General features: G+C 40.2%; 2 protein-coding genes across 2 annotated transcripts; one reads left to right on the forward strand and one right to left on the reverse strand.

Moving 5' to 3' along the window:
• Window positions 1-5,057: 5,057 nt before the first annotated feature.
• rag1 (recombination activating 1) lies at window positions 5,058-11,950 on the forward strand. Its single transcript, XM_041996218.1, has 4 exons — window positions 5,058-5,200; window positions 6,235-6,591; window positions 6,685-7,811; window positions 8,618-11,950. Exons 2-4 carry the CDS (start codon window positions 6,257-6,259, stop codon window positions 10,363-10,365), a joined length of 3,210 nt encoding a protein of 1,069 aa, XP_041852152.1. The 5' UTR covers window positions 5,058-5,200; window positions 6,235-6,256; the 3' UTR covers window positions 10,366-11,950.
• A 1,405-nt stretch (window positions 11,951-13,355) lies between these two features.
• On the reverse strand, window positions 13,356-16,375 carry rag2 (recombination activating gene 2). The gene is made up of 2 exons (XM_041997415.1): window positions 16,275-16,375; window positions 13,356-15,326 (listed from the first exon to the last, which is right to left on the reverse strand). The coding sequence occupies exon 2, from the start codon at window positions 15,310-15,312 to the stop codon at window positions 13,711-13,713; it is 1,602 nt and encodes a 533-aa protein (XP_041853349.1). The 5' UTR covers window positions 15,313-15,326; window positions 16,275-16,375; the 3' UTR covers window positions 13,356-13,710.
• Between the last annotated feature and the right edge of the window lie 8,247 nt (window positions 16,376-24,622).

Raw genomic sequence — 24,622 nt, forward strand, 5'->3', positions numbered from 1 at the left:
CAATAACAATCTGCCCGTACTTTATGCTGCTGATATAGTCAGAAACGTCTCATATGGGGACAGAAAGTTCTTTTAACAACCACAAAAGCAGCAAGTGAAGTGGTTGCCGTTTGGGCGGCTCACAGTATACAACAAACAATGCAGCCTTCTACAGTGATTAAACGGAACGAATCACCTGCTTTATATGGAAAATATATTGAATTAAATGAATAAACACACAAGGCTGATAAATTAATGTTATTCTTTTCCTTTAAGAAACATCAAGAACCTTATGGAAAATAAAATTAAATATAACCTGAAAGTGGACTATCTTTAGAACGCCGCCTTAGAGTCTCAAGGGAGCCGAGCTCAGCTCTCCCATAATTCCAACCCTGTCCTTATCACTTCGGTCTGAAATGTTCAATTTTAGCTCCCATTTCTGTAAGACCTCCTGCCCTAGTCTGCTTTGATTGGTCAGGTAATTGATCCAAAATAGTGCAGTGCGAGGCGAGCTGTTTACTCTTTGTTTGGGCAAAGCATTGTGTTTATATGTTTCACCGTGATGTCATTAGGAAGTGGAATAAAAAGCCTGGACTACAAACAAGGCACTTCAAGCATTCCTGTTTCAGTGTTTCCTTTTAGAAAGAACAACTCCCTTTAGTGTGAACTTCAAGAGCTTCTATATGCACCAAAAGCTATAAAACACACTGCTGGAAATGGGTAAGCCAAAAACAAAACAAAACAAAGCAAAACAAAACAAAAAAACAACAACAAAAAAAACCAACAATGACTTTTTTAAAAAGAACACTGGAGCAACCCTTCCATGGCAGTTTAACGATTAACTGGAAAGATGTTTGAAAGATGTTTTGAGAAGTTGTTTGCAAGGTACAACTCCTCAGCTAATAGACCATCTGTGCAAACCTGCTCAGAACACTGAAACACAACACAAACTCAGTGTGTAGATGCTTATGTGAACAGAGGAACCCTGGCATCAAGAGGACTGTTCTTCAGTCATGAAAATCTACATTTAATTAACACAAAATTAAAGAGCATTGTTATTTTGATTAAACTCACTGGTCTTGATTCCTCAGCTTTTCTCTAGTGCTCCTGAATCAAGCTGAGGGTTTGATTTCTTCCAGATTTTTGTGAGTGGATAAGCATCCATCTGGACTGTCTGCTAAGATGCGGGTCTACATTTGTCTAACAGGCAATGCTGCATCCCGGAGTCGCCGTTTATTCACACAGCAATCTCTGCATGTTGTTGACCTCTTTGTAAACTACATCATAGTGGGAGAAGTACAGTTTTTCCTCTTTATTTCTTTTCTTTTCCAAAACAGGGTTCTTAAAAGGGACACTCGCAGTAGCTGTAGCTTAAAATGTTCTTCACTTTGCATAACTCACCACAACATAGCAGATAAAGGGAACTAATCCAAAACCAAAATAACTCTGCAGTGCTGCAGGAAAAGTTATAATGCAGGCCTTAGAATTAACTAATGTGGTCCCAGAACTAGATTATTCCACAAACTGAACATTCAGAGAGCTGGATGTGGATGATATTTTTATGTCAGGCTGTGGCAGCATGTGTGGGGTGTTATGTGTAGAAGATGTGATGTTGTGGTGTGTCTGCGCTCTCTGCTACAGCTCCATCAGTCAAGATGAGCCAACAACAAATGCAGCCAAGTCACACAGGGTCACGCAAGACCTCAAAACAGCTTCTCTAAGCTGGCTGTCACTGTGCACGTGTAGGCACACAAACCTGCGGTATAACGGGAGGGGAAGCTAATTAGCTGGAGTGATCGCATATTTGATTATTAACAAAAGTTGAGGAAGACAAGAGACAAAATGAGGAAAACAAGACACTGTGTGGAAGAGATGCTGAGATGAATGAGGGGGGATTTGAGTAGTTGGGAATGGGGGTTGCTCTGGCAGGTGGCTTTGATGAATAGCTTTGTGCTGAAGTCTACCTCTTTGAGTATTAATCTACCAAATCATGTCTCAGGATGAGGGATGGAAGGAATGGACAGTGGGCGGTGACTCACTGAGAATTGTCTGAGAGAAGCTGAAGAAGTTGTCGAACGTGCTATGAAAGTGCAATTAGAAATTTGCATACCAAATGCTTAATATATTTCCTGACACTGTAGAAATATGAGAGCGAAATGCCCCCTTTACCCTGAATGTAATCACAAAGATTCCCACATTCTTCATGACATTTTGAAATATCATGCTGCAATTTTGGTTGGTCTATTCAAATGTGGACATAGCTGACATTTCATTCCTTGTGAGGAAGATACCAGTGCTGCTGCGGAATTCATTCATTGTCCATTCCTGCTATTGACACATTTCCTTAAGCTGCTGTGGGACTTGAGTTGTCAGGGGACCTTTTTTGGATCTTTGGCTTACATAGTTTTGCCTAGAAGGCCTGATCTCTTCCACCCTTTCCTTGTCACAGCCTGCAATCAGGCAAAAGCTCTTTTGTGTTCTCCATTCTAAGCTAAGCCTGTCATCCTGTGCAACTCCTTCACACAAGATCACTGCTATATCCCTATTTTCTGTTTCTCTTTCTCCTTCTTTCTCCTGAATCCTTTTTGTTCTGCATCTGTCTCTTTGTTTGACACATGCACACCTGAAAGTAACAACTATGAAGTCTCTCAAGGATAGATTAGTGAGACTTTCTTTGGTCTTTGTTTTTGCCATAGTTTACACACTGGCAAAGGCTCACATACACTCAGCTCTACTCATCACAGTTTTTTCTCCTTAGGCCTGGTACACACATAACGATTTTTTTAATCTTATGAGATTTTCTATCTGGTCGAGACCTCATACGTGAAGATAAAAAGAGCTGCTGTAACAAGTGAATTTCTCCACTGTGAGATAATAAAGTCTAATCTAATCTAATCTAATCTAATCTAAAAAAATCAGTTTTGATTGTACTGTGTGTGGTGTGCTCTAAAAATGTAATCACAGAACAACACACACATAACTATGCTGTCCCGCAACTCATCTACAATCTAGTCATCTGAACCGGACAAACGTCGAAACGTAGATGAAGAGCCATAGCAACAACCGGCAAAAAACAAAGAAGAAGAAACATAGCAACAATCGGAAAACACAACATACAGCATGGAAGGGATATATAGGATGAGGGGATGATGGTGGTCTTGGGACTATTGTTAACAGAAAAAGCCAGAACTGAAAAAAATAACAGACTGGAGACGGCATGAACATGGACTTTATTTGTTTCCTTGTTGCCCAGCCTGTTCGAGCTCTGAACAGCTCGGCAAAATCAAGACATAAACAGCCCAAAAATCGTTATGTGTGCACCAGGCCTTAGATAACACATGCAGCCTCACCAATTTTGCACAACTGCTTCTGCATATTCTAGTCCACACACTTACACATATCGCTCCCTGAACTAGTTTAGATGTATCATATTAGAAAAAAGACAAGAACAAAAAAAACCCCCATCTCATCCAAGTGCGAGGTGTCAGTTTAGTGGTGCATTGCAAACTCCTGTATGTCCTCCTAAACTGCAGCCTGTGGGCCCCCAGGGTCCACTGCTCACATTCATAACACTCCGCTCCGTGCCAGGTGGCTGTCTCCACAAGTCCTCTACCCCATAAATCAGACTGCCTTTGAGTTGATCAATAACAAGTCAATTAGCAGGCAAAGAGAGATGAGGGTCTCAGAGGGTCACTGCTTGTTTGTCAGGCAGACATCTGCAGCACGTCTCTGTCTGCCACAGAGCTAGGTGTGTCGTTTACCTTGGAATCATGTGGCTACTTGGCCATCATAAATCTAAATATCAACTATAAATAGGCTTGGAACATCTTGCTACAATCCATCATTGGCTTGTTCTTGGATCTGTAATGAATCAAGTGTTGTGCACATCAGATCTTTCAGCTGTGTCTGATGGATTTGAATATGCCTTGAAAACAACACTTTTTTTGCTATTGACTTTGCTCTTCAACATTTCCAGTGAATAGATTTGCCTGTCACAGAGAAAGAGAAAAAGAGACAGATAAACAAACAAAAACTGCTGCTGCCATCTAAGGTCGCGCTCAGCCATATGCACCAAATATAAGCTGTGAATCCTGCCAGTGTTCATCCAGCTCCCCTGTTAAGCTGACAAGAGTGGTAGACACCCAACTGTTGTTTGGTGCCCACTAACTGTGTATCTAATGACTAGGCTGGCAAATCCAATGCAATAGCAATAGGCTCCTGTGGCGAATACACCAGATTAATCCCCTGGATAATTACATACAAGAATGATCTTGGGCAAATACTCCTTATACCTGCTGAGATGTTACATCAAATGATGCTGTATAATTAAAACTCATTCTGAAAGATGAGAGAATGGCAGGATTTGAAGAGGTGAATGAAATCTGAAACCACAAGGAGCAGACAAAAGGAGAGAATGACAAAAATACAAAGCAGATAGTTTTTTTGAAGAAAAAAATTTGACAATTTAGTTGAAGTTGATGTTTTTTTTATGCAACTATTGAACTTATTTGCGCTTTCAGCAAACTTATTTATTAAATATGCAACTTCCAAGTGAGCACTCAGTAATATGAATCACTTGTGTTGCTTCCTTTGTTGTTTGGATTTACAGCAGAAAAACAAGTGACAGCAATAATAAGAACCATTATCACTGCAATTCTTATTATGTTGCACTCTTTTATTTGGCCCTTCAAATTTTACAAAATGATTGAGCTTCCTTTCCTTTAGATCATCTTTCTCTAATCTGCTGTGTCTCAGCAACATTTTTCAAAACTTTACCAGTGTTTCTGTCTCTTTGGGGACACCTGGATGAGGCGAGCCTGCAGATGGATGTGAGGAGCTGAGGATCAATGTGTTGTGGTAAAAAGTTGTTTGTTTGGGGGATTCTGTACACGCAACTGCTGCAACTGCTCTTTGGGGTCGGCCTTGTTTTTTTTTTTTTTGTCTTTTTTTGTGTTTGTGTGTGTGTGTCAGCTGCTTGTGTCAGGTGGCAGGAGTTGACTGTTGGGATCTCATTGTAGGAAGGGTATAAATACAGCACACCATGGAGCATTCCCAATGTATGAAACTACAACTCCTGGTTAGAGCACCTCCAAACAGTGACAGACTCAAACATATCTAGTATTTATATGGTGTGCAGAGGCCTGGCTCCAGGGCTTCCCTTGTGCTCCCATGCGGAAAGGGCCCCCGGGGGAGCTGATGCCATCTGAGACTGAAAAACAAGGTAAGAACCCAGCTGATATACTTGCATACAGGCTCAGCTGTTCGTCTCAGATGACAGTTCAGCATATGAAGCGGACATAGAGCCAGAAAATGGAGGAAACTGACAGATTCAAGCCTCCAAGGGAAAAAAAGGTAGAGAACTAAAAGATGAATAGACAGAAGATTCTATGGGGTCCGTGCCTTAGATGTGAAATGGTAAGACTCTTAAATGCACATAATAGTTTCTAAGCTTGTTTGACTGCTTTATTGTCTGAGCTGGTAATGGGACCCAGACTGTATGGGAGGAGATAAAATAGGTCCATCAGTGCAACAGTATCATTGATCTGGGGGCTCCGTCATAAAAATACTTGGCTGGTGAAATACAGCCTTTGATTTGAACAATCTTGTGTTTAGAATCAGTCTTTATGATGTTTATTCAATACGATGGCTTCTTGCTTTCTTTTCCTCCCTTTGTTTGGTCAATATCTTTGTATTATGAAATAAGTTTGTTGTGTCTCTGATTTTTCCTTGCATTTAAAATGTCACTTAGAGAATCCCAGGGCTCCAGTTTTATCTCCAGCCAAGAAAATGACGAATATAAATGACTAACAGACTGGCAGGGATATGGGAAAAGTTGCTGTGTCAATAGGAGGAAAAGACACTGGTCTTGTGAGTGATGGGTAGGAAGACAGGAGAAATTAAGATTTTGGTGCTGTATTGATCTTTCAGTCCTTGTCTCATGCATTTTACACAAGATCTAAATGCCACTTATGGTATAATACAACAGTCTGGGTCAGGGCTCACTACCCTCTGTTCAGTGGGATTTAGAGGTTTAAGATTCATAAATTTACAGGAATCAAGTAAAGCTTTAGATTGTGTCATAAGCTCAATACTGAGAACACACTAAGTTCAAATCCTCGTGGGGGATTTGAACTCTCAAGTCTTTTCTCTGTGTCCATTATCTCACAGAAAGTGAGGATTATTTTCATACTTTTGTAGCGCATCAAATAAAACTCTTCTTTCCTTTCCTTTTCTTTCCTCCCGTACTCCCTCTAGGGCCTTAGATCTAATTTTCATCATGGCGGCAGAAAGCCTGGAGACAGATGGTCCCAGATCCTCTATGCCTGCTGAGCTCCACCATCCCCACTCTAAGTACTCTCAGTGGAAGTTTAAGCTGTTTAGGGTGAAGTCCATGGAGAAAGCCCCTCTACCCTGCGAGACACAGCCTGAGATAGGAGCCTCATTAGGGATCTCACATCCCACAGCTTCAAATTTAGAGGTAGATGATGGTGTGGGTCCAGCGAGTGTTATGAAATTGTGCCTGGGGGGAAAAAGCAAGGAAAATGTGGAGGGCCCTGGCAGGAGAGTAGATTTGAAGTTACAGGAAATGGACACCCACATGGACCACCTCAGGTAAATTACCTGTCACAGCTATATAAATGCCACTTTTTTTTATACATACTTTTTTCACAGAATACGCCAATACTAAATTTTCTCTCTGTTAAGGTGTTTGTGCCGTGTCTGTGGAGCAGCCCTGAGAAAAGTCAAAGGACCAGTGCATGATGTTCATGGAGATCTGGATGAGGTGAGCAAATGTGCGCTGCGTAAAATGGGTTGCAAGTTCACCAGCTGGCCTGAAGTCATCCTGAAAGTCTTTAAAGTGGACGTGACAGAGGACACAGAATCTATCCACCCTCTTTCCTTCTGCCATCGCTGCTGGATGGTTGCCATACGAGGAGGGGGCGTCTGTAGCTTCACCAGAACCAAAGTCCCTGAGTGGAAACCTCACGCTCACCACTGCTACCTGTGCTCCCCCAAGAAACCTTCATTCCAAAGGACTGGGAGGAAGAGGAGGAAAGTCATTCCCAAAGCCCAGACTCTGGCAAAAAGGACCAGGTGTGACTATGGAGAGAGCATTGCAGTTGGTGAGAGGAGAGCTCTGAGACCCTTTGGGGACCGTCATGGTCCAGCGCTGAGAGCCTGGAAAAGAACCGGCATCCGGAGAGAGCAGTGGGTGAGGAACATTACGCACTGCCAGAAAGACCACCTGAGTACCAAGCTGATCTCTGAGAAGCTCCCAGTGGACTTTGTTGTTTCTTTCACCTGCCTGGTGTGTGACCACCTGCTCTCTGATCCAGTTCAGTCCCCCTGTGGGCACCTTTTCTGCCGCAGCTGCATTATAAAATTTATCCACGTTCTGGGACCTCATTGCCCTGCCTGCAACTCTTCCTGCAGCCCTGATGATGTCATCTCTCCTGCCAAAACCTTCATTTCAGCCTTGTATTCTCTGCCTCTGCTCTGCCCCTGTGACGGCTGTGGCGAGCATGTAAGACTTGACTCATTTAAGGCCCACTGTCTAAGCCACGAGGTGGAGAAAGACGCATACCAACACTCATTAGAATTTGACAGCTACCTGCTCGCCAATAAAGGGGGTAGACCCCGGCAGCACTTACTCTCGTTAACCCGTCGTGCCCAGAAGCATCGGCTGAAGGATCTGAAGACTCAGGTGAAGGTGTTTGCAGACAAAGAGGAGGGGGGTGATCTGAAGTCTGTGTGTCTGACACTCTTCCTGCTTGCACTGAGATCTGGGAATGAACATCGGCAGGCAGATGAGCTGGAGGCCATGATGCAAGGTAAGAAGCTATTTTAAGCTTTTCGTGTAGTGAAAGCAGCCCTGCATGCTCATGAAAAAGGGACGCAAAAAATGTTATGCAAATGTTTGCTTATTATTGCTTCCCCCTTCCTCTAAGGTATACAGTCACCTTGTAAATAAGGTCGTAAAGTTCACCACTGAGGGAAGAGAAGAATATTTGGAAAACATTTTATTATTGTCCATCTCTGCCTATTAAAACTCCGATGTAACACACTCAGCTCCTCCCTGATTCTCTCCCTCTTTCACTTTACTTGTCTGTCAGTCTCTCATTCTCACAGTCCCTTTAATGCACAATAACAACTCTTGTGAAGGGGCTGTTAGAATCAAAACAACATCAGCAGCCCTTGTATCTGCAAATTACACAGACAGCACCATCATCCTCTCCGGGGAAAAGAAGCCAGCTGGTGTCTGTTTTCATCTGCAGCCAATACATCACTTTTGCCAGCTTCACTGATTCACCCCTTGTCCCTCTTTGGAAATTAGGAAATATTGGATATTGTAATCATGGGTTTGTGAGTTTTTGACAATGATACATTCACATTTAGGTGTTAAATTTGCTATTTTTCTGTCTCCTTGCTGAAATTACTCCAAAAGCAGGACATCAAATGAGGAAATGTTACATGTGGTATTTCTTTTCAAAGCAATGGGAATGGGTTTCTATGGTGTGGTGTTAAATAATTCTCTTCATGTGTCAATCCAGTCCTCTTGCTGTCTTTTATGTTTTTATTTAGCCTCTTTCTATTTCTCCCTAAAACTTTTTCTCCTTTCTTTTTTATGTCTCTGCAGGCAGAGGCTTTGGATTGAGTCCTGCGGTGTGTTTGGCCATTCGGGTCAACACTTTTTTGAGCTGCAGCCAGTATCATAAGATGTACCGGACTGTCAAAGCCACAAGCGGCCGCCAGATCTTTCAGCCTCTGCACAGCCTCCGAGCTGCAGAGAAGGAGCTCCTCCCGGGTTTTCACCAGTTTGAATGGCAGCCAGCTCTCAAGAATGTGTCTGCATCTTGCAGTCTTGGCATAATTAATGGGCTCTCTGGATGGGCATCCTCTGTGGATGACTCCCCAGCTGACACCATCACTCGGCGCTTTCGCTATGATGTGGCACTGGTGTCAGCATTAAAGGATCTGGAGGAGGACATCATGGAGGGGCTGAGAGAGAGTGGGATGGAAGACAGTGCTTGCACCTCGGGCTTTAGCGTCATGATTAAGGAATGCTGTGATGGCATGGGCGATGTCAGCGAGAAACACGGTGGAGGACCAGTTGTCCCAGAGAAGGCTGTCCGCTTCTCTTTCACTATTATGTCTATTTCTGTCCTGGCAGAAGGTGAGATGGAGGAGGTTACCATTTTCAGAGAGCCAAAGCCAAACTCAGAACTGTCCTGTAAGCCCCTTTGCCTGATGTTTGTGGATGAGTCAGACCATGAGATGCTCACGGCCGTCCTGGGGCCTATAGTTGCAGAGCGTGATGCAATGAAAGAAAGCAGGCTCATCCTGTCCATGGGAGGCCTGCCACGATCCTTTCGCTTCCACTTCAGGGGCACAGGATATGATGAAAAGATGGTACGTGAAATGGAGGGCCTGGAGGCTTCTGGATCCACATATATCTGCACTCTGTGTGATTCCAGTCGTGCAGAGGCTGCTCAAAACATGGTGTTACACTCCGTCACCCGCAGTCACGATGAGAACCTGGAGCGTTATGAAATATGGAGAACCAACCCTTTTTCTGAGTCTGTGGATGAGCTGCGAGACAGAGTCAAAGGAGTCTCTGCTAAGCCCTTTCTGGAGACACAGCCTACATTAGATGCGTTACACTGTGACATCGGCAATGCCGCTGAATTCTACAAAATCTTCCAGGATGAGATCGGGGAAGTATACAAAGGGGTCAATCCCAGTCGAGAGGAACGGCGCAGCTGGAGGGCAGCCTTAGATAAACAGCTGAGGAAGAAGTTGAAGCTTAAGCCAGTAATGAGGATGAATGGGAACTATGCCCGCAGGCTAATGACCCTGGAAGCTGTGGAGGTGGTGTGTGAGCTAGTGCCCTCAGATGAGAGGAAAGAGGCCCTGAGGGAGCTTATGAGGCTCTACCTCCAGATGAAGCCTGTGTGGCGCGCCACCTGCCCAGCCAAGGAGTGCCCTGACCAGCTGTGCCGCTACAGTTTTAATTCCCAGCACTTTGCTGACCTCCTCTCCTCTACCTTTAAATATAGATACAATGGAAAGATAACCAATTACCTGCACAAGACCTTGGCTCATGTGCCTGAAATCATAGAGAGAGATGGATCCATTGGAGCCTGGGCCAGCGAGGGGAACGAGTCAGCAAACAAACTCTTCAGGCGTTTTAGGAAGATGAATGCACGTCAGTCAAAGGCCTATGAGTTAGAGGATGTGCTGAAACATCACTGGCTCTACACCTCCAAGTACTTGCAGAAGTTTATGGAGGCTCATAAGGACTCTGCAAAGGCTTTCCAGGCCACCATAGACCCGGTAGAGATTCAGGATGAGGAGAACCTGTCTCTAGAAGTTAATGATTTTTGAGTTTTCTGTTTTGGAAAATATCAATATTTGATTTACCTCAAGAAAGTTGTGTAATCTATCAGTTACCTCTGTCCTTATGTATTCTTTATTTCCACATATTGATTGATGTTTAGAAATTAAATGAATGAGTTTCAGTGTGCTTTTGGCTGGATGGTTGATATTTTGTATGAATTTGAATGAATACAAAACTTGTTCCTTGAGTAACCAATGTTTTGCACTTGAAAGGTGCAATTTATGGACAAATTGTTATTCTTCATTTATCAATCTATGCTTTACTTGTTATAAACTCACTTGACTTTGAACTTCTTTGCTTTAATTGTCAGTTTCTAAACTTCAAAGACGGGACGACAGAGAAACTTACTGATACAGTAACATCGAAGTTTCTCTTTTCTTACTTTTCCCCCAGCTCTTTTTTAATCTTTGCCGCCTGTGAAATATGGGGCATTTTATTGTATTGCAAGGATATGACACATTTATGAATTTATATAAAGGGGATATTTATGGAAACAGATGAAAGAGCTGTAAGTCATGGAGTGAAATTGTGTTAAAGAGACCACATTTGTGGCCACTGTATTAATATATCATTTTAGCTGGAGGAAAATGCAATCCTAGAGACCCAAATGTTCTTTGTTTCATGAGTGCCCTCTGAAACAGACTACTTTAGTGCTTTATCGTGGGGTCCCTGAGGGCCAGAATAGATGCCAGGTCACTTTGAACCACTTTTTTTTACATTTTTTTATCTCTAGTTTTTGCACGGTGGAGGATAGATGATACTTATTTGAATCCTTCCCATAAAATAAAACATATACTGACCTTTTTTGTTGCTAGCATAAAAACACAGCATGGTCTGTTACAGAGCTTAATATCCCATGGACTATATAGCAAGAAGGAATTTTTCCCAACTTCTTTGTATAACCTGCCTCTTTTTCTCTGCTGGTTTTTCTTCACTGCTGCCGCTGGAGGAGGAGAGGGGTTGGCAGGAGCCAGACAGACCTGATGTCAACTCATTTGTTGGCAACTTTATTTGTTTGATTGATTGATTATATTGTCTCTTTCTGCCCTCACCATTTTGAATTGTGACAGGCAATTTTGTTTTCTTGCTTGGTTAAATGTTTGATTCTATTTTACTGTCAAAAGTTTAAGCATATGACAGCAGTGAAATATTCACATTTCATCGGTCCCACAATAACACCATTTTTTTTAGAGTGCATTATACTGCAACTTGTCTCTTGTTTGTTTTCGCTATAATGAATTGCATTTCCAAAGTAATGGATGATGGATGATTCACAAAATTCCACTTGTTCTTATTTCACAGTGGTTTTTTTTTTTTTTTGGTCCTTGTTTTATGCTTCCACACATACACTAAATATCAGGTGAATTGTTTACTGGCTTTGCAGAAGACTTTCTTTGGTGATTCATTTTACACACAACCAAATGTTACACTAAAACAACCTTTTAACATTTTGATTCATGATATATTCAGTTTCCACAGCTGGGCTGTCATGTTCATGAGAAATTGCTTTTGTGAAGGATGCAGTTTGTACTTTTTCTCATTATTTCAACCAATGATTAAATAAAGATTAATTCTAACTAAATGATCTTATTTGTTTTTTTTGGTTGTTTGTTTGTTTTGTGTACAATTTACAATCTCTTTTAATCAATTACATTTAGGTAATTTTACATGTAGAAGTCAGAAGCTATGATCACTTTATTTTATTGTGGTAATTTCAAATAATGATTTATAACAACATTAAAATATGAATAACAGAAATAGATTAAAATATCTCTATAAGATAAAAAACATACATTTGAAAATACCTTATATTTATAATTTATCAGTGATGATTTATGTAATTATATAAGTTTTGATGGGTAATGTTTTGTCTCTTGTTACCCAGTGTTAATGTAAATTTTAACTGGGTATAGCAAAGCTTTGATTACTGAGTGCCAGTATAGAAAACCAACACACAAACAACCCGAACACACTCTCCATCCCTGAATGGCTTACTGCTCCTGGGAATTCTTTGAGCTTACTATTTCTATTCTGTGTACAGCTTCACAGACATCCTATATTAATGAATTTAATTCACTCTTTCATTACTTTATTAGTTGCATAATAAAACCCCTTCATGTTTCCTTCTGGGGTCTTTCATGAAACATGGTGGTTCTTTCACTGCTGAGTTGACCACTTAAATGCTAAGTTGTATTCTGCAGCACCTTGTAATCATTTCAGGACCTCACTCTCAAACTATTTTACATTCATGCCTGTGAAGAAAATATCATCTGAACTCCTAAACTTCAGCCATGCAACCAGTATCATCCCTCACCTGACCGCCTGTTGTTGAAGAGGTAAAATTAAAGGTTGGCTGCAGTGATGGCTGTAATAAGGTCTGTGCTGGGCAGGGTAGCAGCTATCACTCACTCAGTAATGTCTGCACTTTTTCTGTTTTGCATATCAAAAGGGAAGAGTTGGATTTTGAGACTGTGATGTTTTTTTTTCACAGTATTTTTTTTCCCCTTTCTTTCCTTTGAATTGTCAACAACACTTTCACTGGCACCTAGTTTCGATTAGCAGATGTAGTAGTAAGGATTGTATTAAAATAAATAATATAGAAATATCTGCTCTTTTCTATTACACGTAATCACACAAATTATAAATAAACAATTTATGTATGCATGTAGGTTCATGTTCACCACACGTCTTTCTTAGCTAGACAATTATTTTTTATGAATTGGACCAATGTGGATTTGTTTTTATTGGATCACGTGATTATGTGTGTAAAGTGACTTGAGGTGGGTGCAAAATCAAATATTAGTGTGGCTGTACTTTGAGAACCTATTCATCTTATTACACAACAATTGCACAAACTGGAAACAATAACAACTAATTATAAAATATATAATAATTGTTTTTTATTACTGTAAGATGTTGGAAATAATTAATTAAAAAGACATAGAATACATTTTTTTGTCTTTTATTGTCAGAAATTTCATTTAGTAATTGCCTGTTTTTGTAAAAAACCAAATGAAGGACAGAATACAACAAAAAGAAAAATTTATACAGCCAAGAAACAAACTGTCTACATTGGAAACAAAACTTTTCATGATCGTACTCTTACTTGATGCAATTTATTTATGTTTTTGGTTACATAATTTAAAATATCCATGTTGAAATGTGCTGCTGAGCGACATAATGTTACAACAAATTACTAAAACATTCATTACATATCAGCAAATTACTATTTTCTTTCAGGCTTTAATTTTGTCAAAAGGAAACAACAAATATCCAAATGCAGAGATAAATCTCAACAATGATCATCTATACACATCATGCAGAAAACTGAATTAGTCAAACAGCCTCTTGAAAAAGTTTTTCTTGGCAGGGGACATCTTCATCGTCAGAGGTGTTCTTCTGTATTTGACTTTCATTGGGCTGCGCTTAATGGACATAATCTGTCGAGGTGGGGTCATCTCCTGGTAGGGCAGGCCTCCGTGGTCTAGACAGAAGTATTTTTTGTTGCCCTGAGAGAGTCTGACCAACAGGGTCTCAGACAGCTCCATGCACTGGGCATGGACCCAGTGCCCCCCTTCCCCTCTGGAGCAAAAGATCATGGCTGGCCGATGGAGCTCAGTGGAGTAGTATGGCTCCCAAGTGTTGGGGTCCACCTGGCAGCCAAGGCAGCATTTGATCCAATAGCCTGTTTGTGATTCATCTTCTTCATCTTCTTCATTGTAAGTGTCAGCCTCACCATCACTGCTGTCTTCCAGTTCATGTGGCTCACGACCAAAATAGAGTTCTTCAGAGTCCTCAAGGGGAGTGGAGTTGTCATAATCTGTCGACTCCTGACTGCAGGCTAGGGTTCCATCCTCTTCTTTGTAATCTCCCTCTGTTTGGAAGCTCACCTGAAAGAAGTAATGCAAATCAGGCTGGGATGATCTTCCCTCAGTAGGAACAGCCAGAAGGACACATCTTTCCCCAGTACTGCCACCAAACCAGGTGCGACTGTGGATGATATCTGGAGTCCACTTGGGTGGTTCTAGGGGTTCAAAGTGGATGCCTTTCTCACCTAGAATCACTGTGCTGCACTCCATCCTCTTCTGAGAATCTGATTGATATCCACCTACAATGATATATTTGTGAGTAGGACCTGTGCGTGTGATGATGGCACTCGAGATGGATAAGCCTGTATCAAGGGTGTCACAGGAAAGCAAGGGGCTGCCCTGCAGGAGCTCGACTCGTAAGCGAAACAGGCGAGGTGGACGAGCGTCAGAGGTGAGTGAGTGCCCTCCAATGAAGTAGACACAGTCCTCTCGGGCAAGAGCCAAATGAAAGGACTGTCCATCGGTGAGTTCAGGTAAGGTGTGAACAGAGGAGCACCCAAACTCCAGGTCAAACAGGAAAACCTGAGGAGGACAGTCAACGACACTGTTCCAGCTCTCAGTAGTCCGCTCTGCTGCAGGCATGTAGGACCGACCCCCAAACAACACACAAGCTGTCTTCCCACGACTTTGAACTATGCTCATTGTGTGGCCATATCGGGCTTGTGGGACTTCTCCCACCAATTCTTTCTCCTTGCACCTAAGTGTTAACTTACGATTACAACCACGGCTATCCATGGTCAGCAAGTACAAACTCGAGGAGATCTCATTGTTCGGGGTACGGCCACCGTGGATGAGATAACTCTCAGGAAGGCCGTCATAGGGGTCAAGGCGGCATACAGCTGGACAGCGTAGTGGCGGGAGGTAGCAAGAGTCACTGGAGAAGGAGATGGCCCTCAGTTTCAACTCGCCACATTTAAAACGCATCCCAAACACTCCTGTCGGACATGAGCGCTTTGGCCAGCCCTTTTGGCCAAACAGGAGAACTTCACCATCCAGCTGTAGCAGAGAGCAGCCAGGCTGTAGAAGGCCTGCACAGTTCACTGGAGTTACTGGTTGCAGGGTCATAGTCCAGCAGGTGCCTGCATCAAAACAGCAATCAAACACACAAACACAAAGTGTCTGTCAGCTGTGCTTTGTTTTCATTCAGGAGTTTTAAATTCTTACTTCCTGTTTATTACATGTGAACAACTACAATTCCTGTATTTCCAACATACACAACACCCCCAAAAGCATCACACAGACATACATACAAAGTGTCTGTCAGCTGTGGTTTGTTTTCATTCAGGGGTTTTAAATTCTTACTTCCTGTTTATTACATGTGCCCTTACAAGTCCCTCTTTCCCTTTACATAATATATATATATATATATATCTATATATATATATAGATATATATATATATATATTTTATTTTCAAAATAAATTTTAAAATCAAACATGTCTTCAGTCCAATTTTGAATGAATAAAGAGCAACTACAAGTTTTATGTTATCTGCCTTATCAATACAATGTATTTGTAATGCCATCAATTCAAAACAGCTACCAATCACAAAACTTTTTTTATTACTACAAAACTAAAATACTATATTAATATACTGGATGATGAGGATATAATAATGATAATATAAAGGAGTAAAAACAATGATGTGACATTACGGACACACCCACCAATCCAGAAATTGTTTTACGGTAACTTACATCTCACTTTCTGCAATTACAAAACATGTCACTGTTTGTATTTATGCTACCGCTCGCAGAACATGCAGTGCTATATTTCATGGCTCCTAAAGTCAAACACAAGCAACAATCTTTAACACAGAAGCTCTAATTTTAGAGATACAGTGACAAAATGAGCTGAGATGACTAAGATGGTGGTAAAAAAAATAGCTTTTTTCTTTAGCTTGGGCTGGATAAGAATAAATATTCACACAGAACCTGGGTCTTACATGCTATCTTAGATTTACATGGTAATTTAAAAAGAACAGATAATTTTCATCTACATTTAATGCAATGAGTTTTCTTTGCTTACCTTATAGCAAGTGGCCCGATGTGGTACCTGAAGTCACTTTAGTTTGAATCTTAAAGTCACTTAGATGAAGCTTAAGAGCTCCTGATGTAGTCAAATTTTGACAAAGACAGAAAGTAGTAGAGTTTATGAAGCTTTGTTGACTAGGAAAGACTTCCAGATCTTGAGGTTAACTGTCTGTGACTGCTGCGCTCTGCAGGTGTGCTGCATGAATGGTTTCAGAGAGCTGCTTCAAAGATATCAGTGGATGTAGACTGATGTATATTAAAGAAGGAACTACTGACTGTCAAGCTGAACAATCCTAATCTTTAAAATACTTTGACAGACTCATAACAATACAGAATATATGTTTAAAAAAAAAAAAAATTAAATATCAGATTCATTCAGAAAAAACTGATGCTCTGCTTATAAGCGCCTTCTGTATTACTCAAAGTTTGTAAGTTGTGTTGTGAGACTTTACTAACTGTGTTTCAGTTAACAAAGTAAGCAGGAGTTTAATTAACACAACCAAAGATGAGAAACGTGGGTGTTGTGACAGAGCAAATGCATGCTGGTAAATTTGCCTGTTTTTCAGGCATACTGTTCATTCTATTCTATTCTAGTCTATTCTATTCTACAGTCATTTAGCAGACGCTTTTATCCAAAGTGACTTACATTTGAGAATAAGAACAACACAAGCATGAATTCAAACAAGATGGGACATCCTAATTAAGTGATAGCCAGACTGCTTTGAGTCTAGTTGGACCCAGGTGCTGTCATGTAGTGCTAGAGGCAGTGCATATAATTTTTTTTTTTTAAGTAAAATAGTTAAGCTAAGTGTGGAAATGCTCCTTTTCTACTATCATAACAAGACACACCTCTGATATGACTCTTTGAATCAAATGGCTAGAATTAAACATTATGTGCATGCATGCTGCATTTGTGGCACAACATCTCACACAATATCTACAGCAGCACATAGACCAGTTTATGAGACAAAACCCAGATGTTCTATATTCAAGCATCTTATCTGTAGACTATATTAACTTAACCAAATGCTGGCAGCTCTAAAGGATCATATCAAAGAATCAAAGGGAAAATTAACAAGGAAAATTGCAAATTCCTTAACATCTGATCTCACACTTTCACTCGTTTGCCAAGCCATTTCCAGTTTTGAGATGATTTACTTTGTGAACATGACTGGAATAATTATTTACTAGTTTATCTAATTCATACATTGTTACTAAAGCTAATTTCAGGAGTTAACTAAACACTATACTCATACACATACTGAAATGATAAATCAGATGCAGGTTTTTGATGCATTGCATCAAAGAGGCCTTTTAAATGTAGAGTCACACATAAATCAGTGTTATATTGCAGTATTTACAGCAGCGCAATCTAAATGTTTCATCACAAAAAACTTTCTCATCAAAGCTAAAGACTCTTCTTTCCCCTTATTTTTCTTCTGATGTTCCCTCAAGCCAAGCTGTTGCAGAGAAACAATATAACCAAACTTTCACTGAATCTTCAGAGTCAAGACTGTTGACTTTTTGACATCCACTGCTGAGTGACATGCAAGGAGTACGAGCCACTGATCGTCATTAATCTTGCTTTTGGCACTGCTGCATGAGGGGAAAGCAAATTAAAAAAAATTAAAAAATAAAGAAACAAAGCTCCTTCAACAATGATGTATATATCATCGCAGCTGGTTCAGTCTGCCTTTGCATGTGGCTTTATTTTTAAAATATGATCCATTTGTAAAAGCAACGAATGACAAACACGTGCCTTAACACCTAGAGAAAAACCATGCTGGAAGCAGCTGTCTACCCACTCATTAGCATAATGTTTTTGTGCACTCAGTAGCTGAGAGAAAACTCTAGGAGTGTGCAAAACAAAGGCAGAAACCACAAGTGCCTGGAAGACCGTTACAGCTTAAAAACACAAAACAGCAGTGCACCTGTGTGTCTAAACTGCTGCTTACAGGGCTGAGTGGAAGAGGAAAGAATCTGCTGCTGTTACTAGAGAGAATATATTGCAACAACTGTTGGTGGGATATGCAAGATATTTCTTTTTCCCCTTTGTATTTTTGAGAACTGTTCCCTCTTTGTTTTAATTCATCCTTGGAAAAACAAACCTTTCAGACACCTGAGGGCATCCACACAACCCAGTGACAGAGGGTCTGCCTGTTATGCAGCCACAGCTGGGCTGATGCAGCGAGTGCGTAGGAGACACAGCAGTGTGCGGCAGACCCCAGGCCATGCAAGGATTTGTACATAATTGATAGAACAAAGTAATTAGAATCTACGGCAGCACCTGTTTCTGTCCGTTGTAATGTATCACTACCTGACTGCTGCTACCTCGAGGTGTGGTTTTGATGAATGACACAGCGACAGCTCAGATGTTCTGATGATCACTGTGCCGTGGTGTTTATCACTATTTAATGTTATGATAATTGCTCCCCTTGTGGTGATTGCTACTGAGTGCCAATGATACTTCCACCTCCCACTGCTTAATGTGGAATGGTGCAATATGGTGGCCACCATATTTTGCTATGTAAGCTGTAATACCCACAGTTCAATTCTTTATAATCAAAATAGGGGTTGACACATATTTAAATTCCAACCCTGTCCTAAAAATTGGCATTTATAAAATAACAACAACAAAAAATACCACAGAACAGCACAGATATTTATAGAATTCATCAGTGTAATTAAAATGTAATTAAAAACATCTAGTTGCATTTTTATGTGCATGAGTAATAGATAAATAGATAAAGAGATATTTGGGTTTTCTCCCTTTCTTCTGGTGATTTACCACTTCTGTGTTTGTAGGTCTTCAGATTTGCAAAACCACACCAACAAGTTATCTCCCACAAAGACGTTGCTCTAGAAAGACCTCATCTGTAGTGTAGAGTGTAGTGGTAATGTAATTACCATGAAACACATTAAGTATTGTGTGAGATGAGCAGCTGTGGTCTGTTGTTTTGATCATTCAGATGACCAATCAGGACTAACTCAACTTCCAAAGAGACTGAAGCAAAAACTGAGCATTGCAGACATTTTTGCCCTGAAGCAAGATGGTTCTTAGTCTGGATCTCAGCTGGGGTCTTTCTGTCTGAACTGTGCATGTTATGCCTGTGCCTGCATGGGTACGCCAGCTTCCTCTCAGTCTGCAAGCTTGCATGTTATGTTAAACTGTGATTCTGCAGTATACTGACCTGCCCAGGATGTAGCCCACCTCTCCCCCCCTTTAACATCTGGAATAGGTTCTGGGGATAAATGATGAATTCAGCAATCCCAGACCCCAAATATAAAATTATACCTGAAAATGGGCCAAGCAAAATATCGTTATTAAGGGAACTCTGAGTGTTTGGTTAGGGCTAATGCTGGTCATACTATTTAATTAAAGTGGTTTAAATCAGTATTTTATTTTATCAATGGAATGAACAAAGACCACATGTAATGTGAGAGAGGCGGCAGGTATTGACAAAGCCATCAATAATTATTTCCTGATTCTTGCTGATAAGTCAGAAGATGACAGTTTTTCAAAGATTGGGAATACCTTGTTGCACAACCAAAGGCAAAAAAATAAATCTGATCAAATTTTAGCTTCATCTCCATAAAGTTTCTGAAACAGGACACTTCACTTTGCCTCTGATGTTGAAGCACTCTGCACTAATGCACAGGTCAACCAATCACCCCCCATCTCTCGCTTGACTTTTGCATTTGTGGAAGCAGCACAAATCCAAATATCACACCTTTCTTTAAGAACATATCTGCTTAAGGAAAATTCTTGAATTGAAGGTTTTAGTCAGAGATTCCAGAGATGCTTTCTTGCTCCACCACACAAGCTTCTCCCTGGGTGAGCAACAAGGTTGAGTTGCCTTAATAATGGTAGGATGCCAAAGGCTGTAAACAACCCTGGCGACAGACCAAATGTTGTTGGAAACCTTGCAGTCTTTCTATGGCCTCTCTGAGCCCCTCTATGCCTGCTTCATTTAGCTCTTCATGGGATGTGACTGTTTATGCTCAACAGGCTGCCTAAACTCATGTCTTAAGTTGATAGACTTAAATCTATTCTCACCTGCTTGTCCCTCCTGTCTGAAGGTAATGCAGGGAACAGACACAGCTGCAGCCCTGCAACTTAACTCCTTAGATAGAGACATGAGACGGTGGGAGAACACAGCGGTCAGAGAGAAGAGGAAGTGAAATGTGACAGCTGTGGGACAGCTCTGTAGCTAGATCTCACATGTGGATCATGTTGAGGTCTGTGACTTGTTGATTCTCTCCTGCTCGCCCAAAGCTTGATTGATTGAGGCTTTGAGTAAGAAAGCCTCCATAATAGTTTTCAGCCACGCCAAAGCCCCTCATTGACTAACACCTCCCCTCCTTCATCCATCTCAGTGCTCCCCTCCTTTATCTCTGTCTGTCTCCTTCAGTTTATCTCCACAGTCCTCCACATTGCAGTGAGTCTCGATTTTCTTTAAGCAAATGGCCACACTGTTTCAGCGTGGGGGAGTTTACTTCAGATGTGTACTCTGAAGCATGAACAGGACCTCAGGCAATGCCAGCTATTGATTTTACCATGATTCTGATTAGAGGGCTCCCTGTTGAAATCAATACCATACATCACTGACTTGCACAGTAAAAACGGATGGCCTCAAATGGCATCAGAAATTTAGTTCTTGATTGTTTTAAGATTAAAACACAGATGAGCTTAACTATTTTTCCTACATATACAATTTGTGCATGAACTGTATTAAAAAACTGTCTAATTACTTTATAATTAGTAATAGCTCAAACATATCATTTGAAAGGTCTCAGTGAGTTATTGAATGATCATTATAGAATAATTCAGCTCATTGTTTCAGTTTTATGGCCCACAGCTTTAATGTTTTGGCTCAGTGTCATTAATATAACCTACCTTGTTTTAAGAAGTAGGCAGTCAGTGAACATAATGGTGTATTTACTAGCTTAAGCAATAACAGCCGGTGGTTGAAATGGATGATAAAGGACAAAAGTGAGGACCTCAAAAACATTTTTAAGACATTAAGGTGTTTATTAAACTGTACTTAGTCATTTTATGCAAATTTGTGCATACATAATTAGACAGGGCTTGCTTTTTGAAGCATACATTTTTTTTAGTCTATGATAATAAATAATCATTGTAAGGCAATAAGTTCTGTAAGATAATGCCTTTTACCGCATTTAACTGTTATCTCTCTTCTAAATCAAACATTTTTTGTCCACAGTGTTTATAATTCTAAAGATGGAAGCAATTTAAGTAATTACACAAACACATTGTACTGTAGAAGTTTAACCCTTGAAGCCCTGAGCCCATGTTTCGGCTTGGCTTGAAAACTGTACACCCGTAATAAAATTAATACCATTCTGCAAACACAGGGTCTTTTTGAATACTTTTGGAAACTTACCCAAAAGAACACTTGTAAGATTTTTAAAAAAATCAATATGTGAACAATAATGAAAATTAAATGAAGATGGCACATAGCAGAAATGAAAAAAATTTCAAGCTTGCCTAAAAAACAAACAAACAAACAAACAAAAAAACAAAAAACAAAAAACAAAACAAAACACACACACAAAAAAAAACACATTTTCTCTGCAAAGGTCAAAGTGGTGCAGAACAAACTTTAAGCGGATGACAGTTTAGGTAAGTTCTACAAAGTGGACATTTTTGCAGTTAAGCATCATCTGTTCTCAAATTTCCCCAACTGGGGGACTTCAGACTTTACACGATTAAAGTAGAAAAACAGAAAGTAAAATAAACAGAGCAGCATGTTTTTACTCGGAGGTGGTTGCCTCCATCAGCCTAAGCTGGACAAAAGACTGGACTAGAATTATAACACAGACTTGCACCTATTCAAGATGTTGCACTAATACAGTCTGTTTGCAGTTATCTGTTGGTGTAGCATCAGAGCCAGCAACTTTAAGAAAAGGAACAAACTGGCTCTGTGCTGGGATACGTCTATGTGATTGTCCACAGAAAAACACTACAAATGCTGCTGATTATAATTATAATTATTTTACACAATAGAGTAAAGAAACAACAGAGAGGCTTCTTCAATTATGCTGCAAGACAGGAAAGTAGCAGTTCATTTCTGGCAGTTGCCATCTAATAAAAACTAACTAACCAACCAACAACAACAAAAAAAAACAACAAACAAACAAGTACAACACTGCAATTTCCCTCACTGGACAAAATAAAGTCACTTAATGTCATCTGGTTTCATTTAAACTGCAGCCGATAAAGAATTATGCTGTCATTTAATAGTTTTGTAAATCAATTACATGCACACTCTTAGTTTAAAGGAGCCCAGTTATCTCTGTCACTATGTCACAGAGCATTAGTTTCTGAGGATTGTCTCGGTCATAAAAGCGTTGTTTTTTAACCATAATTTTTAAATCCTAACCCAAACCAGGTAATTGCTTTCTCAAACTTAACCAGGTATTTCACCTTCTTAAACTCAACAAGGCTGTATCTAAAAAGCAAATATGGCAGCATGTTGTCATATAGCAACTGAATTATGTGACACAAAAGTATGCCAAACTTAGGGGCGTGTCCTTTTGATTGACAGGTATCCAATATCTGCTTCAAGAAGGGAGAGTGCAGCACAGTTGCGGTTTTTAGCTGGTTAACAGCACGAGTCAGCTTTAGCCCACCTACCTTTGTTAGCTGCTTGGCTACAATTAACTCCGGATTAGCTCAGTTAGCTCTTAGCTACAGGCAACTCAGAGTTTGATGGGTGTCAATCATCCACCCCAACCTTTGCAGTCCTCCTCTCAGCTCCACCTCTTAGCCCATTTTTGGATTTTCCGGGAACGATGACATGCGTGACGCTGCCAAGATGGTGATAGTCAGAACTGCCAAACGAGCTTCAGTTCAGCTCTTCAGAAACCTACAGGTGACATCACGAAGACTCCGTCCATCTTTAACATACAGTCTATGGTCAGTCCCCATATGCAATATAATAAATGTAAAAAGGACTAGCTTTAACTACAGTTTGCAAAATTCTGATTGACTTACAGATTCATTCATTCATTGATTCATTCATTGATTCATTCATTCATTCATTCATTCTTACATTCATTTATTTATTTAGTCTTCACTGTTTTTTCCGCTTTAATAGACTGAGCTAAAGGTGCCTGTATTCCTCTGTTTAGTCCAAAAAAGGAAAAAAGAATCTTACATTTTCACACTTTCTTCATGCTGTTATAATTTTGCCCACACTTATTTATTTATTTATTTTTGATCACATCCAGGCCCAATTTTTATACCTTTATTCCTGTGTGCTTTATCTGCACTATGTATTTTGTGATAATTAGTTTACCAATGTGCTAAACAATGTTATTATCATGGTATTCTGTAAAAATCAGGACATTCTGAAACTGCAGACTGCAGCGTGTCATGATTGACTAAGTCTCACTTTCTGACAGAAAATTACTGATGTTTTTATAAAAACCTAATTTTGAATGTAAATATATTTTCTTTGCCTTGTCAAAATTCAAATTAGCATATTAATTGAGGTACTATTGAGAAGAGTCTGGCAGTGGCACTCTTGTTATTTGGAAATAAGGCTGTTTAATTGCGCGTATGGATCTTCATTAATATCAATTTATTGTAATTTTTCCGATCATGCTGAAATTAGAGAGGTAGAATTTTGCTAAGCTGTATTCATTGGAGGCTTTATGGTGGCTGCAGTGATATTTCATGGAGAATAGTTCCTTTAATCAACCTTCTGACAGCAAATTACATTTACTGATTTTTCAACAAGCACTAAAAAGAGTGGAAAACTAAGTGAAAGCCAAATACTTCCTATCGCAGGCAAGTCTATGCAATATTTCCTCTGAACCCCTTGAAAATGTGTTTCTGAGAAAACCTTGATAATAATAAATGCATGTTGTGAACTCCATGAAGCAGGTCATTATGTCTAAATACTTTCTCATATCCATTATTTGCATGATCAAGCTGCAGAAGGTAAAACTGCCTGTTTCTAATTCTGATACCTCCAAAGCAAAGTCCTAACCTTGATCACTTTGAAGCCTCACAAAATCTTTGATTGTGAGGGTAAGCGAATGAGTTCAGTTAATATGTCTTCTGTGTAATGTGCACCTGCTCAGTCATCAGCACGTGCACGTCTTGATGTTGACTGTTTGATACAACAGATTAGTCTGCAAAGATTGTGGAGTGGTGGGGGCTGTCTCTGTAATCTCTGCCAACTGGTACAGATGTGATTTGGCTGTTGACTCTGTGTTGCCACTTGGAGATGCTGACACAATGAAATGCCTTGCTGTGAACTCCCACCTTGATTAGCATGAGTAATTACGAATATGCCGCCGTAAGCATAAAAT

Source organism: Melanotaenia boesemani, chromosome 10 (genome assembly GCF_017639745.1).
Source record: "Melanotaenia boesemani isolate fMelBoe1 chromosome 10, fMelBoe1.pri, whole genome shotgun sequence".
NCBI lineage: Eukaryota > Metazoa > Chordata > Actinopteri > Atheriniformes > Melanotaeniidae > Melanotaenia > Melanotaenia boesemani.